Genomic DNA, 13,520 nt, shown 5'->3' with positions numbered 1-13,520 from the left:
CTGGATTTAATGAACCAGAGATCAAAAATACTTGAGAAAAATTTTATGTGCTTCATACAAGGAATATATTCAATCAACAAAATATATAAAAAAATATTCAAAGATACCTATGGTGGCACACACTGGTAATTCCAGCAGCTCTGGAGGCTGAAGTAGGAGGACCATGAGTTCAAAGCTAGCCTCAGCAAAAAGCCAGGCGCTGAGTGAGACCCTGTTTCTAAATAAAATACAAAATAGGGCTGGGATATGGCTAAGTGGTCAAGCGCCTGTGAGTTCAATTTCGTAAAAAAAAAAAAAAAAAAAAAACCCTCAACATCTCTAGCAATTAGAGAAATGCAAATAAAAACTATATTAAGATTTCATCTCACTCCAGAATGGCAATCATCAAGAATACAGGCAACAATAAAAGTTGGTGAGGATGTGAGGAAAAAGGTACACTCATACATTGCTGGTGGGACTGCAAATTGGTACAACCACTATGGAAAGCAGTATGGAGATTCCTCAGAAAACTCAAAATGGAACTACCATTTGACCCAGCTATCCCATTCCTCAGTTTGTACCCAAAGGACTTAAAATCAGCACACTATAGTGATGCAGCCATGTCAATGTTTACAGCAGCTCAATTCACAATAGCTAAACTATGGAACTAAACTAGGTATCCTGCAATAGATGAACGGATAAAGAAAATGTGATTATATATATATATACAGTGAAATATTACTCAGCCTTAAAGAAGAATGAAATTATGGCATTTGCTGGTAAATGGATGGAGTTGAAGAATATCATGCTAAGAGAAATAAGCCAATCCCAAAAAACCAAAGGCTGATTGTTTTCTCTAATATGTGGATGCTAATTCACAACAAGGGGGTCACTATAGAAGAATAGTGTTATCTTAGATTAGGTAAAGGGGAGCGAAGTGAAGGGAGGGGAGGGGACCTGGGGATAGGAAGGATAGTAGAATGAAACAGATAGTATTACTTTATATACATACATACATATACATACACACTTGTATGTTAAACAACAAAATATATATGAACATAAATTCATTTATATATATATATACACACACACACACCCATAAATACACTCTACTGTCACGTATAACTACTAAAAACAATTAAAAAAATTAAAAAGTACTGTGTCTGTGCTCAACATGTACAGACATTTTTCTTATTGTCATTTCCTAAAAAGCAGTGTAACAACTATTTATACAGCATTTACATTGTATCTGGTATGTAGGTCCTATGCAAAGGCCACACCATTTTATGTAAGAGGCTTGTACATTTGCAGATTTTGGTACCCAAGGGAGGTCCAGGAACCAACCTTCTCAGATATGAAGGGTCAACTGTGTGAGATCATATTCCTCTCAATGAAAATGCATCTCTGCACATTTGGGTCTTTGCTGGTTGCTATTATAAAAATCAAACTAGCCAGGTGTGGTGATGCACACTTACAATCCAAGGAACTCAGGAGTCTTAGGCAAGAGGAACACAAATTCAAGGTCAGCCTCTACAACTTAGTGAGACCTTACCTCAAAATAAAAAGGCTGGGGATGTGGCTCGAGTCTTGAGTTCAATTCCCAGTCACAACAACAACAAAAAAATCAAGTACTGTGCAGAGACCAATGTGGGATAGGAAATGAGGACAGTTTTATACTATACTCCAGTCTGAGATGCTGTATAGTAGCCAGGGTACCTCTTATTAGTAATGACTGCAGTTAAAAAGAAAACAGTGTTTTCTTTCAACGTGTTTATCTTAGTAGTTGTTCAGACAACCACTGAATAATGGAACTCCTAAGGGACTGCCAGAGGGGCAATATCTTAAAATTACTGAGAAACTAAGTGCACTGTGAACCAAGCAAGTTTGGGAACCTCTACTTTATGGTAAAATGTTCAAGGAAAAAGAAATATTTTCCATAAAATTAATATTAGAACACTAGACAACAATGGAAACTATGAATGAATTAGTACTGAGTTAACAGGACCAAAGAGTATTCCAAATGATTCTTAGAGCAAAGTTCTTGTGCTGTGTGAAATTCCGACTGACATGCTTGGATTCCTGGATACAGGCACCAAATCAGTGACTTCCTGCAGTCCTCCCTGCCCTCCAGACCCCACCATGCATGTGAGTAGACACACCCACACAGTGCTCTCACCTCCTGGGACCTCACCTTCATCTGCCTTCCTCCTCTTGGCTTCTCTTTCCATGTCTTCACTCTGCTCTTCCAGGACATCTTGCATTGACCGTTTCGGGAGCTGCTTCCGAGCTGGGAAGACAGAGGGCTCAGTGTGGCTGAACTTGCTGGCCTGTCTCTACCTTTGAGGGATCACATCCCACTGACAGGGCCCTGGGAAGGTCTGGACCCCTTCCCTTCTGCACTTGCCCACAGCCACTGCCCTAGTGCAGGCCTCACCCTTCCAGTCCTTGAACAGATCCCTTGGACTCTCTGTGCTTCCCTCTTCAGCACTTGGAAATGATCCCAACAAGTAAACAGACTCAGATGACATGCTTGGCTTGGGTACCTGACTCCAACAGGTGCTCTCAGCACCCTACCCGCCACCCCTGTGGTTTTACTATCTCCATATGTTCCAAATGGCTTTTGGGAACCTCAGAAGTCCAGAAGTGGCAGGGAATCCACAGGCCATGGGTGTGGCCTTGCCCCAGTGACTGATGGGAACTGGTACATGACCACCCAGCTCCCTTGAACCTGGGGGTGACTCTGAAGCCCACATATATGCTGTTCCCAGGTGTCACACAGAATTAAGCTCCAGTTGTCTACCGCAGTAACTGACCTAGTAATACAGGTCCAGTGGCTGCTGACCTTCCCAGTCATCCCTGTGGATGGCCCCTCCCCAAGAAACACCTTGCACTTGAACATCGCCTCAGCGCTACAGAGGCTGCTTCTTTGGGACCCCAAACACATACAACTCGCAGTGAAGCACTCACTCAAAGGCCGCCACAGGTGTCTTCAAGTTCAGGGCCCATCTAGACCACTGCATCAGCTCCTCCCTGGTCTCCCGGCCCCCAGGGTCTCCTTCATACAGAAGGACCTTCATCAGCCATGCCAGTGCTGCTCCTCCCTGCTCAGGACCCTGCCAGACCCCACTCTCCATTTTCCCAGGATAGGGTCTCCTGATGTCCACTCACCCTCCTGAGTCTTTCTCCTCCTGACCTCATTCCTCCACACCACACACTCTGCTTTCTCTTACAGATAAACCTGTGGTGTTCCAAACCCACCAGGCCTTCCCACGTGCAGATTCCTGTCTGTAACATTCTCCACCTGCCTTTTCTCAGCACGGCCAGCCCTATCCCATCCGCTAAGACTCAGCTCAGCTGTCGCCTCCTCTGGGCTGGCTGAATTCTGAGCTCCCAGCATGCTCTTTGGTACAGCACTATCCAGGGAGATGGTCAAAGAACAGATACGTGACCTTAAACTTCAGAGCAGCCATTTAAAAAAAAAAAAACAAAAAACAGGTAAACTTAGTTTCACCACTTATTTTACTAAACTCAATACATCCAAAATGCAATCCCAACATGTGCAATAATAGACTATCAACATTCTTTTTTTAAACTAAGTTTTCAAAACTGGATGCCTTGATTGCACATCACAACTTGGACACAAAACTTAGCAGAAATATTTATGTGATTTTAGGTTTCATAAAATTTATAGTGGCAACAGTAGATCCACACATCCAAGTTGTTGCTAAAACACTGCAAAGTCTTCACTAACTGATCCTAGAATGGCTAATCATCCCTTATCCAAAATGCTTGGGACCAGAGGCGCCTCAGATTTGAGTTTTCATCTTTTACTATTTGCATAAACTTTACCAGTTGAACTGATTTGATGCTCAAATGTTTCTGATTTCACAGAATTTGAATTTTGGATTAGGGATACTTGACTCATACTGGCTTCCAAACGTTAATCTAATCAAAATGGCTCAACATTATACTTCAGCCCTTTGGTCACCCTGCCCTCACTCCAGTGCACAGCAGGCCACAGGCACAGCAGGCTCAAGTTTCCTGCGTCAGGTGTGCATCTCCCCTTTCCTTCCCCTCCCCTCAGGACAAAGGCGCCCTTCCTCAGGCTGGCTGTGCAGACCTCCTCCACCTTCCACGCCAAGCCCTCAATCCTGCGCTCCCCAGACCCCAGTAGCCCCAAGGACCTGCCAATGCATGCTCTTCCCTCCTCCTTTCCCAGCTGACTCCTCTTTGCCCTTCTGGGCACAGCATGGTCAACCCGTCTTCCAGAAGTCTCCCTGAGCTCTGCAGCTTTCATCACTGCACGACCAACGTCCACTGAGGGCTCCTGTGGGCAGGGCCAGGTCCCAGCACTTTATACTAATAACCTCTAACCCCTGGACTCTTGTGCCATCACCTTTAGATCAAGTGACTAAGGCTCTGTGAAGGTAAGTCACTGCTCAAGGTCACGCAGCCAGTGAACGATGAGGCCGTGCTTTTACCACAGTGCTGAGATCAGGGCATGCTAAAAGAACGATGGCTGCCTGGCACAGAAACCCCAGCAGGGAGATAGCAGCTGAAAGGGCAGGGGCCCAGATGTCCTTACCTGTGAGACGCTTTGGGATCCCCGATGGGGAGGTGTCTGCAAGGGAGGTGTTGGAGATGGAGGGGCTATTCCCAGAAGACAGGGCAGGACTGGGAGGAGAGCCTTGGGGGGAGTCTTGCACAGGCTTCTGGGAAGGAAAAGAAAAAGTTCTAGATGAGGGGAGGCAGGAGGAACCACCTGGTGATCTCAGCTCCCAACATCTGAGAGCAGCTGGGGCTGTGCCTACCCTCCTTCCTGGCCCACAGTCCTGGCCGCAGTCCAGGCACCTGTCCCACCTGGGCCATCTCTCCATTTGCTCGCATAGCTTTTTGGTGCCAGATTCTCCCCACCAAAAACCCATTAACAATGCTTTTTAAGCAGTAGAATTTGCCGTTCAGCTTTGCACAGAAGAATCCACATCTCCAGCCTCCTTCCCGCTGGCTGGTCACGAGCCAAAGGACTGCATTTGGTGGCCTGCCGTGCTGACGCCCACAGCTCTGTGTTCCAGGGCATAACCAGAGCACCTGCCCTGCTCTAAGGGAATGTCCCAGGTCCACAAGCAAATGGGAATTAGGGTTCTGGTGCAAACGGACAGGCTGATGGGGACCTACCTGGCCACTGGGTGGGGTGAGGGCTTCATCCTCCTCTTCTCCCTCACTGCTCAGGACCCGGGCCACCTTCCTCCCTGGCCTCTTCACTGGTGAGTCACTCTCGGGCAGCACTCCATTCCGCTCCTTCAGTGCCACTCTGGAAAACAGGGCCATGTGGGCCTTAGACAGTGTGGCAGTACTACCCCCAAAGCTCTAGCTGTCTCACTGTACTTCTCCTTTCTGCCTTCCAAGCTCTCAGAGGACACTTTCTAGGTGCCTCCTGGGCACTCACTCCCTATCATCCACTCACCCCTCTGTCCCAGGACTCCAGAGGCCCCTTAGTGCCCGCCTGTGATGAGCCAGCCACAAGCTGTGTGTGAGCTGTGAGCATTTTGAGCGCACAAAGCGGACAGGACTGATGCTGCTGCTCTGCCTGGGCTGTGCACGTAGGTGTTGCTCACTCTGCCTTTGATCATCACACAGCATGAGAGATGGGTGTGGCCTTCCAAGATGCCAGTCAACCTGCTGACAGCAAGACCTCACAAAGCTAAACTCAAGACCTCACAAAGCTAAACCCCTGAAACCTGACCCTTTGCCTCATTTGAATGGCTTCTCCCCAATAAAACCTGGGTTTGAGGCATGCTCTTTCTTTCTTGCTTGCCTCCCCCTGTGGGAGCTGCAGCTGAGGAGTGGTTAATGAACCCAAAGAAAAGGTACTTTCTGTGTCTGTGTCCCCAAATTCACTTGGAGTGATCCTGACCAGTTTAGTCATATGTCATGACACCTGCCCTGTGACAGGCCATACTGAGAGGCAAGGGCAGGGCTGGCTTTCAACATCCCCTGGAAGATAGTCTCTCTTATTCAACACAAGCCCCTGAGTTTCTGTAAGGCTCATGGCCACCCAACCAAGGACTCTCCCCAGCTACCCTTGCAGCTAGGTATGGGAAAGTGACAAGTTCTAACCAACAGGATACAGGTGGCACAGAAGAGGCAAACAACTTGCTCCTTACTGCCAGCCCCCTACTCTGCTACACCCCGGAACTGACCTGCCCACTCACTGACAATGCAGATGAGGGTATCAGCCTGAGCCCTCAGGACAGCCTGGGGCACTGGGCCACCCACCTGCTCTACACTGACCACAGCTCAGGTCTCCTACAAGAGAAGGGTAACATGTACTTTAAGTAACTCATAGTGACTCTGGTTAGTGTTAAAGCAGCCCAACCTCCCTGACATGATCCAGATCTGTGAAGGTGACAGACACAGTCCACCACAATGCAGGGGCCATGCATGCTGATGGAGGTCATGCAGGCACTAAGAACATGGCCTTTGCCTCCAAGCTTCTGCACACAGAGCTCACAGACTGAACAGACAGCCCAGCATTTATACCGCCAAGTCCCTGCTTACCATTGTGGACACTCACTTTATGGAACACCGTGTCAAAGAATGCTGTAGATTCATATGCAATGCCAAGAGACCTCTCTATGGCTTTTTTAATGAGGGAAAAAATAAAATCAGCTGTGGGCCCATGAGAGGGATGGTCATCCATCTTGTTCACCACTGAACTCACAGGGTCTAGAACACACTAGATACTCAATAGCTATTTTCTGAACGGTGAATGTGGAAATGTAAAGAAAAATTAGTGTTTGCCAATAATATGCAAGCAGTATGCATATACAATAGCCCTACTTTGATATTTTAAAACATACTAAAAGGTATTTGTATGTCGCCAATCTATTACAACAGGCATCATGCCAGCTATTCAAGTGAGCAGACAGTTCCTGTTACTACGGGGGGATGCTTATTCACCCAAGGAGTATTTACTGAGTGCCTACTACATGCCAATAACTGTGTCAGATGTATTACCTCAAACTGGGAAGTGAACACTGGAAGAAGTTTAAATTTTTGCTTTGTCTACTTCTCTGAGTTGATGTTGTTTTTATAATTGCCACGTGTAACTCCACATGTGGCTATCTCCTCCCTGTACCACAGACTTATTACAACCAATTGGAAACAACCAAAACACCCAGCAGTAGGGGCATGCTTAACAATTTCTATAGACCATCAATAAAATGGAGCACAAGTAGAGGGTGAAAGGATTAAGGTGCACCTATGCTCCTGAGCAGAAAAAACCTCTGTCACGATGCTAACTAAAGGCGCAAGTTAATGAAGTGTACATAGATGCACACAGTATAATTTGGTTTTTCAAATTAAATAAACCAAGTGTGAATATAACTACAGCAATGTGTACATTGAAGGGCCAGATCTGAAAATCCAAGATGTTGGAAAAAATTCATTATTTGATACTGGCCACTTATTGAGTACCTTTTATGAATGAAGCATCGTTCTACAAAATGCACATCTGTTCACTCATGGAATCCAACAGCCTGGTGTAGATTAGATATTCTTTCACAGTGAAGAAATTGGGGCACAGGAAGTAAACCTACCCAGGGTCCCAAATGAGGGGCAGGAACTAAATCTGGCTCAAGTACATGCTCTAGCAAGCTGACTGGCCCAAGGGTGGTCATGTGACCCAGGCAAGGACTTCCCTAAGACCATGACCTTGTAGGAAAAGCCTAGTCTAGAATGAAGCCAAGACATGTAGAAACAGAGCCCTGAAGACAAATCTGAGGGCCTGGATCCAGCTGTGCATGAAATTGGACCTGCCTTATGACTTCCAGCTACATGAGTAAAAAATTTTCCTTTTGGAGTCGTAGATATTTTGAATGAGATTTATAACACTTGCAACCCAGAGAACCATGACCACTGAGGGAAGAGCCCACATCCTGGTCCCTATACATACTTTGGAGGGGGCTCCGTCTCTCTGCTGCTGTTGGTTGTCTCTTTCTCAGGTTTCTTTGCTTTACCCTCTTTTGTGGGGTAGAAAAATGACCTAGAAGAACACAAGGGGGGAAAATGGGAAATGATAACAGCACCAATACCCCTCCTATCTGTGCTGCGCCCTACAACTTCTGATACCCTTTCCAACCCAGCACAGATTTTTTTTTTTAACCTAAAAAGGAAAGGGAGAAAAAGAAAAGAAAGGAAGGAAGAAAGAAAAGGAAGCAAAGCAAGAGAACATAAAGCAATTGAAGGTGTTGTCAACCCAGGACCGACTATCCCCAAATTCCTCATCACATGGAAAAAATGCAACCTGGAATCCATGTGAGCCACTGACTCCCAGATTCTCCAGCAGCTGTCCAGGTCTGGGTCTGTCTAGCATCCATTTCCTGCTTCTGGTAACAGCCCCTCCATTTTCCTCTTGGGATGTCTTCCCCCAGAATTCTCTCAGCTCACATGATAAAAGTAGGGCTGACCTTTCACCTACAGCCGCACACTGACACACACCCCAGGCTTGGCCAATCATGCATCGCATGCCTGTGGCCACAGTGGCTGCTCAGGATGTAGCCCCTGAAACTTGACTATATATTGTTGGAACAGCTGGGAGAGAGAAATTCTCTTTCCTCTGGGATTGTTAATACAGGACAAGCCTGCCTGAGTAACAATATCATCAAAGATTGCAGAGCTGAACAAGAGACAGGGTCCGAGTGACAAAGCTTTGGCAAATGGATCCCATTAAGCCTAAGACCATTTACTCGAGGTTTCACTTAGTTAAGTCATAAAGTCCCCTTTCTTTCCCAAAACCCACCTGCATTAATTACTATAGGGTTTCTCAGCCTAGCACTACTGCCATTTGAGGCCAGGCCATGTTTCACCACGGGGTTCTCCTATGGGGCTCTCTCCTATGCAGCACAGGATGCTTGGTGCATACTGACTCCAGCCCATGAGGTGCCCGTGCAGACCGCCCACCCCAAGCTGTGATAACCAGACTTTCCCTGGGGGCAACAGCACTGCTGCCTGAGGACCCTTGGGTTAGGGATTCTGCCCTGCAATCAAAAGGAGTTTTGGTTAATACACTCCTATCTCTAATACTCCCTTCCCCATTCTCCCTCCTAGCCAACTCTTGGGAATTATGACATGAAATCTACTTTTGGAGTTTTTCTAAGAAAAGGCCACATCTGGAACAAAAAGCTAGGGGTTTGGGGAACATAAGGGGGATGGCAGGGTCCTTACCTGATACTTCGCTGCATGATGGGTCTTTAAATCTCACTTCCTCTTTTTTCTCAGCTGTTTCTGAAACAGAAATCCGAAGACTTATTGAAGATACTGGTTGTGCAGAAGCCAAAACACAAAAAACCCTTCCTCAGGGGGAAAAAAAAAAAAAAACAAAAGAAAACCACTTTCAGAAACAGGAGTCTCCTATTCAAGAAGAAACTCCCATTTTTATGAACCAAAACGGATTTGCTAATAAGATTTATTGGTGAAGAATAAATGTACATCAGAGAAAAAGGGAAGATGTCTCCTTTATCAAATGGAGCCTGTTTCTCAACTAATTCACTGAAGACCTGAGGAGTTTTTTTTCCTTTCTTTGAAAGTTTTAAGGTTAGAGAAAAATTGGTTTTAGGTGTTATATAAAGCCCTAAATTGACTGTGAAATATAATTTATAAAATTGTACCTACTGGTCTACAAAACCCAGCTGTTGAGCAATTTTTAAGACATGTTAATAGAAATGAAGGGCAGTACACCACAGACAGTAAGAAAAGTAGAATGCATAATATGAATTGTAATGCATTCTGCTGACGTATATAATAAATTAGAATTAAAAAATAATAAAAAAGGAAGAATATGTAACATGATATAAACAAAGGAAGAGTGTGTCTTTGATTCTACATGCACAGAATGTGTCTGCTGGGAGAAAGCAATGGGCAATGCTGCGCTCTTGGGGGCCAATCTTGGGGGAAGTCACTGAGGGAGACTGTTTACTGTGTACCCTTTTGTGTGCAAGGCCACCCGAATACATTACAAAATGTCATTTTAAAACTTAAGTATTTCTAAATATAAATCTATTGCTTAATGAAATCGTAAGTCATTAGGGTTTCTATAGAGCAACCCTAAAGAAAGGTTCTTAATCTGGTGTCCACAGAATATTCCTATTACACAGGAGTCCAAGAATACAATTCAAGAGGTCTATGAAATTTGATGAAAAATAAATCATAACTTAATTTTTACCAACTTGCAAGTGGAACTGAGCCTTATCAATACTGGCAATAAAGCAAGAAGTAGCACCAGGATCTCTGAGTGGACAGCTGGAATTACTCTAGCACCCTGGATAACGCTCTGTCGGCACAGTGACACTTGCCTCATGTCTGCCCGTTTCCCACAGCCTCACCCAGTACAGTCCTGGCTCCAGGAACTCAGACTCAAATTTTGGAATCAGAAAACATATTAATTTCTAAACAGGGCTCCTTAAGGTGATTTGGGAAGCAAGAAGTGAGCCAAACTCCCTCTAGAACTGTTCACAAAGAAAGGAGATTAGGAATCAGCCACCAAAACCCTGAGGAAAGAGAAAGGCACACTGATGACTCTGATCCCTGCTGAGTGCCTCCCTGCAGGAACTTTGCATTATCTTATTCAATCTCCACAACAACCCTAATATCAATGAGGAAACTGAGGTACAGAGAGGTACACGGACTCAATCTAGACCAAGTACTTTCCACCCAGACCTGCCTTCTCCAAGGCTCACCTCTCAACCACAGGCTGAGGTGCAAGGGAGGAAGGAAGAGCTGGCCACTGACCTGGAGGCTAACTCAACATCTGACAAATTGGTTACATTCCCAACCAATACTCAAGTCAGCTCTTAAAGAGGTATGATCAGCCCCACTTTCCACATGAAGGTACTGAGGACAGAGGGACATAACTGGTGCTTCAGCAGGGCCTGGAACCCAGGTGTGGCTGGCTAAGAGCCCAAGCTCCTTCTTCTTTACCCTGGGGATTTTAAAAGTTGGCCTCATATTGCTGGGCTGGTGGGTGACAAGCTGGCCAACTTCACTAGAGGGTTTCCTGTCCTCACCATCAGAATGGCAATGCCAAGAGAGACATGCATGCATGGGCCAAGTCTTGTGAGCAGAGTTCCTCTCTTCAGCACTACCTGTAATGAGAAAAGACTGGAAACTAGTGGGATATTTCATAATAAATGGGGTCCCCACAAAGGGGTGGAAGGTGGGGAGGGAGGGTGAAATGCTAGGAAGCAATACTGACCAAATTATATTGTTTATATTGGGTGCATATAAAAACATGCAATAACAAATCCTATCAATTTGTACACCTATTTGAACACAATAAAAAATGTAGAAAAAGAAACAGGGGTCCCTGAACACTGATCTAAAAACTGATGAATCCCAGACCCGAATAACTTTTCTACTTTTGGTCTCCCTCACTTCATCCAGGCTCTTTCCTCTGCAAAAAGTAGGGAAGAAAAAGAATTCACTGTCCAAGAAAGGACAGACACATGCAGGGGGAGAAATGAAGAAATGAACAAATAAGCCAATCAATGAACTCAACCAAAACCTCTCAATTCTCAGCTAAGGACTCAGTGCCTGGCATTAAACACCACTTATTCACTGATGTTGACCTTGTCTGTCTCAATTCCTGCTAACCAATGCTTTCTGTCACACCCCATTCTCCAGCGCCACATTTTCCAGCCAAATTCCTATAGAACTCAGCTCCTGCCTGCACACCTGGTAGATATACTCCCTCTTCACAGGGGCCCTGCCCCATCCTGGTGCTCCTGCCGCCCCCCCCCCCCTCACTTTGTCACTTAGCTGGCAACAAACACCACAAAGCAGATTCAACCCACTGTCCACATGCTCTGTTCCTGCACCTACAGGATCCCACAGCATCCCTTGGAACTTCCGGACATTTCTCTAGCCCATCAACTCTCCTGCTCACCCACACACCGCTTTCCCAGTCAGCAACTCCCCCTCTACCCTCATTCAGCTGAGAAAATGGAAGCAGCCAGGAGAAAGGCAAGCTTCCACACCACAAGCCACCGACACAACTATAACCGAGTTGGCTCTGGCTGCCTGCCACCAGCAGTTATTGGGGGAAAGTTTATAGCAGCTCTGTCTGAGATCAATCATCAAATTCTGGCTACAACTTGAGTGTCCTTTGGGTAAAAGATGACTGGTATATATGTTAGAAAAGGCTCTTTCCTGCCTGCAGAGCAGTATTCCACTGTCGGTGTACTGAAGTTCCTTTATAGCACTGAGCCATAAAAAGCAACGAACTCTGGTTACACCTCAGGGATAAGACAAAGCAGTGGTTGCTGGGGGAAAGATGCACTGCAAAGGGGGTGCAAGGCAATTTTTAGGGGTAAAAGAACTGAAAGTTGATCATGGTAGTTACATGACTCCACTCCTACTTCAAAAATCACAGCAAAATATTCACACCAATGAGTACACTTTACTGTATGTAATACTTTTAAAGACATTTTTTAAAACCCTGGAGTTCCTGTTAACTAATGCTTTCTATCACACCCCAAATTCGTGTACTAATGAGTCTCATTGGCTGTACCTCCAAAGGACAAACCCAATCAAACATGGCTGGCCACTCCACTAAGACCCAGGTTAGGCCAGCAGGGTCCCCTCCCCTCCCATCTCGCTTAGCATAAGCTCCCAAGTTCATTCAGCCAGTCAGCGGATAACCGGATCCCCTCCCTACCTCCGGCTTGGGGGCTCCCAAGCCTCAGCTCCTCAGGTCCTTTGCTGCAACCAAGCTGGCTGCCCACAGCTCCTACCCCCAAGACTAGGCTGTCTGCAGAATCACGTCCTAGCTTCTGTCCTTATAAGCCACCTCCTCCCGGTGGCCTTCAGTGACTGCCCGGCCAAGGAATAGCCACCCGCCCCCCCATAGTGACATTCCCGCACTTTAATCACAGTGGGAAGCCGCAGCCCCAGGGCTCATGGGGAATAAGACAAGGAAATCAAGGAGCCCTTTCTTACATTTGACCTTCCCAACCTTCCCTCAAGCCCTCCTGCTTCTCAGGTAGGCAGAAATTGGGGTGGAAGGCAAGAAGTGGTCCTAATCCCATTTTCCAGTTCCCGCTTCGCTAACCGCCGCCCTCTCGCCCCGGAGCTTTGCTTTTTCAGATGCCAGGCCCGCTCTCCAAATGTCCCTCTTCCTTTGCCAGCTCCTTGCCCTCGCCCCTCCGCGCGTGCCGGTTCCCTCCCCAGGTTCTCCGCCAGGGCAACGGCGAGCCCCGACTCCCTGCGCTCCGGGCCCCCGCCTCTGCGGCCCACCTGTTCCGNGTCGCCCCAGCCCCAGCCCCCAGCCCCAGTGGCCCCAGCCACTTGCCTCGCGCCGCTCCGCGCGCCGCTCCCCCGGACGCCACGCTCAGCTCGGCGCCGCGTACCCTAACAGTCCCAAGTTCGCGCCACGGAATTCGCGCGCAGAACTCGGCGGGCGGGGCGGGGCGGGGCCGTGAGGGCGGGGCCTGGGTGCCGCCGGCGCCGCCGGCGCCGCACGGAGGACGCCGGGAGTCGTAGTC

At 46.9% G+C, this 13,520-nt stretch overlaps 1 protein-coding gene across 10 annotated transcripts in view; it reads right to left on the bottom strand.

Annotated features, from left to right (window-relative positions):
- The window catches only part of Lig1 (DNA ligase 1), a 33,253-nt gene extending 19,776 nt beyond the window's left edge, over window positions 1-13,477 (bottom strand). For 5 of the 10 annotated variants that reach the window (XM_015496622.2, XM_048790626.1, XM_048790624.1 and 2 more), the window contains exons 1-6: window positions 13,328-13,477; window positions 9,208-9,267; window positions 7,937-8,026; window positions 5,158-5,293; window positions 4,568-4,694; window positions 2,174-2,269 (exon numbers count right to left, since the gene is read on the bottom strand). In XM_015496622.2, the coding sequence (XP_015352108.1) occupies window positions 2,174-2,269; window positions 4,568-4,694; window positions 5,158-5,293; window positions 7,937-8,026; window positions 9,208-9,224 (466 nt within the window). In that variant the 5' untranslated portion in view covers window positions 9,225-9,267; window positions 13,328-13,477. Of the gene's footprint in view, window positions 1-2,158; window positions 2,270-4,567; window positions 4,695-5,157; window positions 5,294-7,936; window positions 8,027-9,207; window positions 9,268-12,694; window positions 13,281-13,327 lie in introns of those variants that run through there. The other 5 variants (XM_015496620.2, XM_048790625.1, XM_048790628.1 and 2 more) reach the window with 3 other exon arrangements.
- Window positions 13,478-13,520: the final 43 nt, after the last annotated feature.

Source organism: Marmota marmota, unplaced genomic scaffold (assembly GCF_001458135.2).
Source record: "Marmota marmota marmota unplaced genomic scaffold, marMar, whole genome shotgun sequence".
Classification (NCBI taxonomy): Eukaryota; Metazoa; Chordata; class Mammalia; order Rodentia; family Sciuridae; genus Marmota; species Marmota marmota.
Note: the sequence above shows the minus strand (reverse complement) of the source record. Positions and strands in the feature narration are given on the sequence as shown.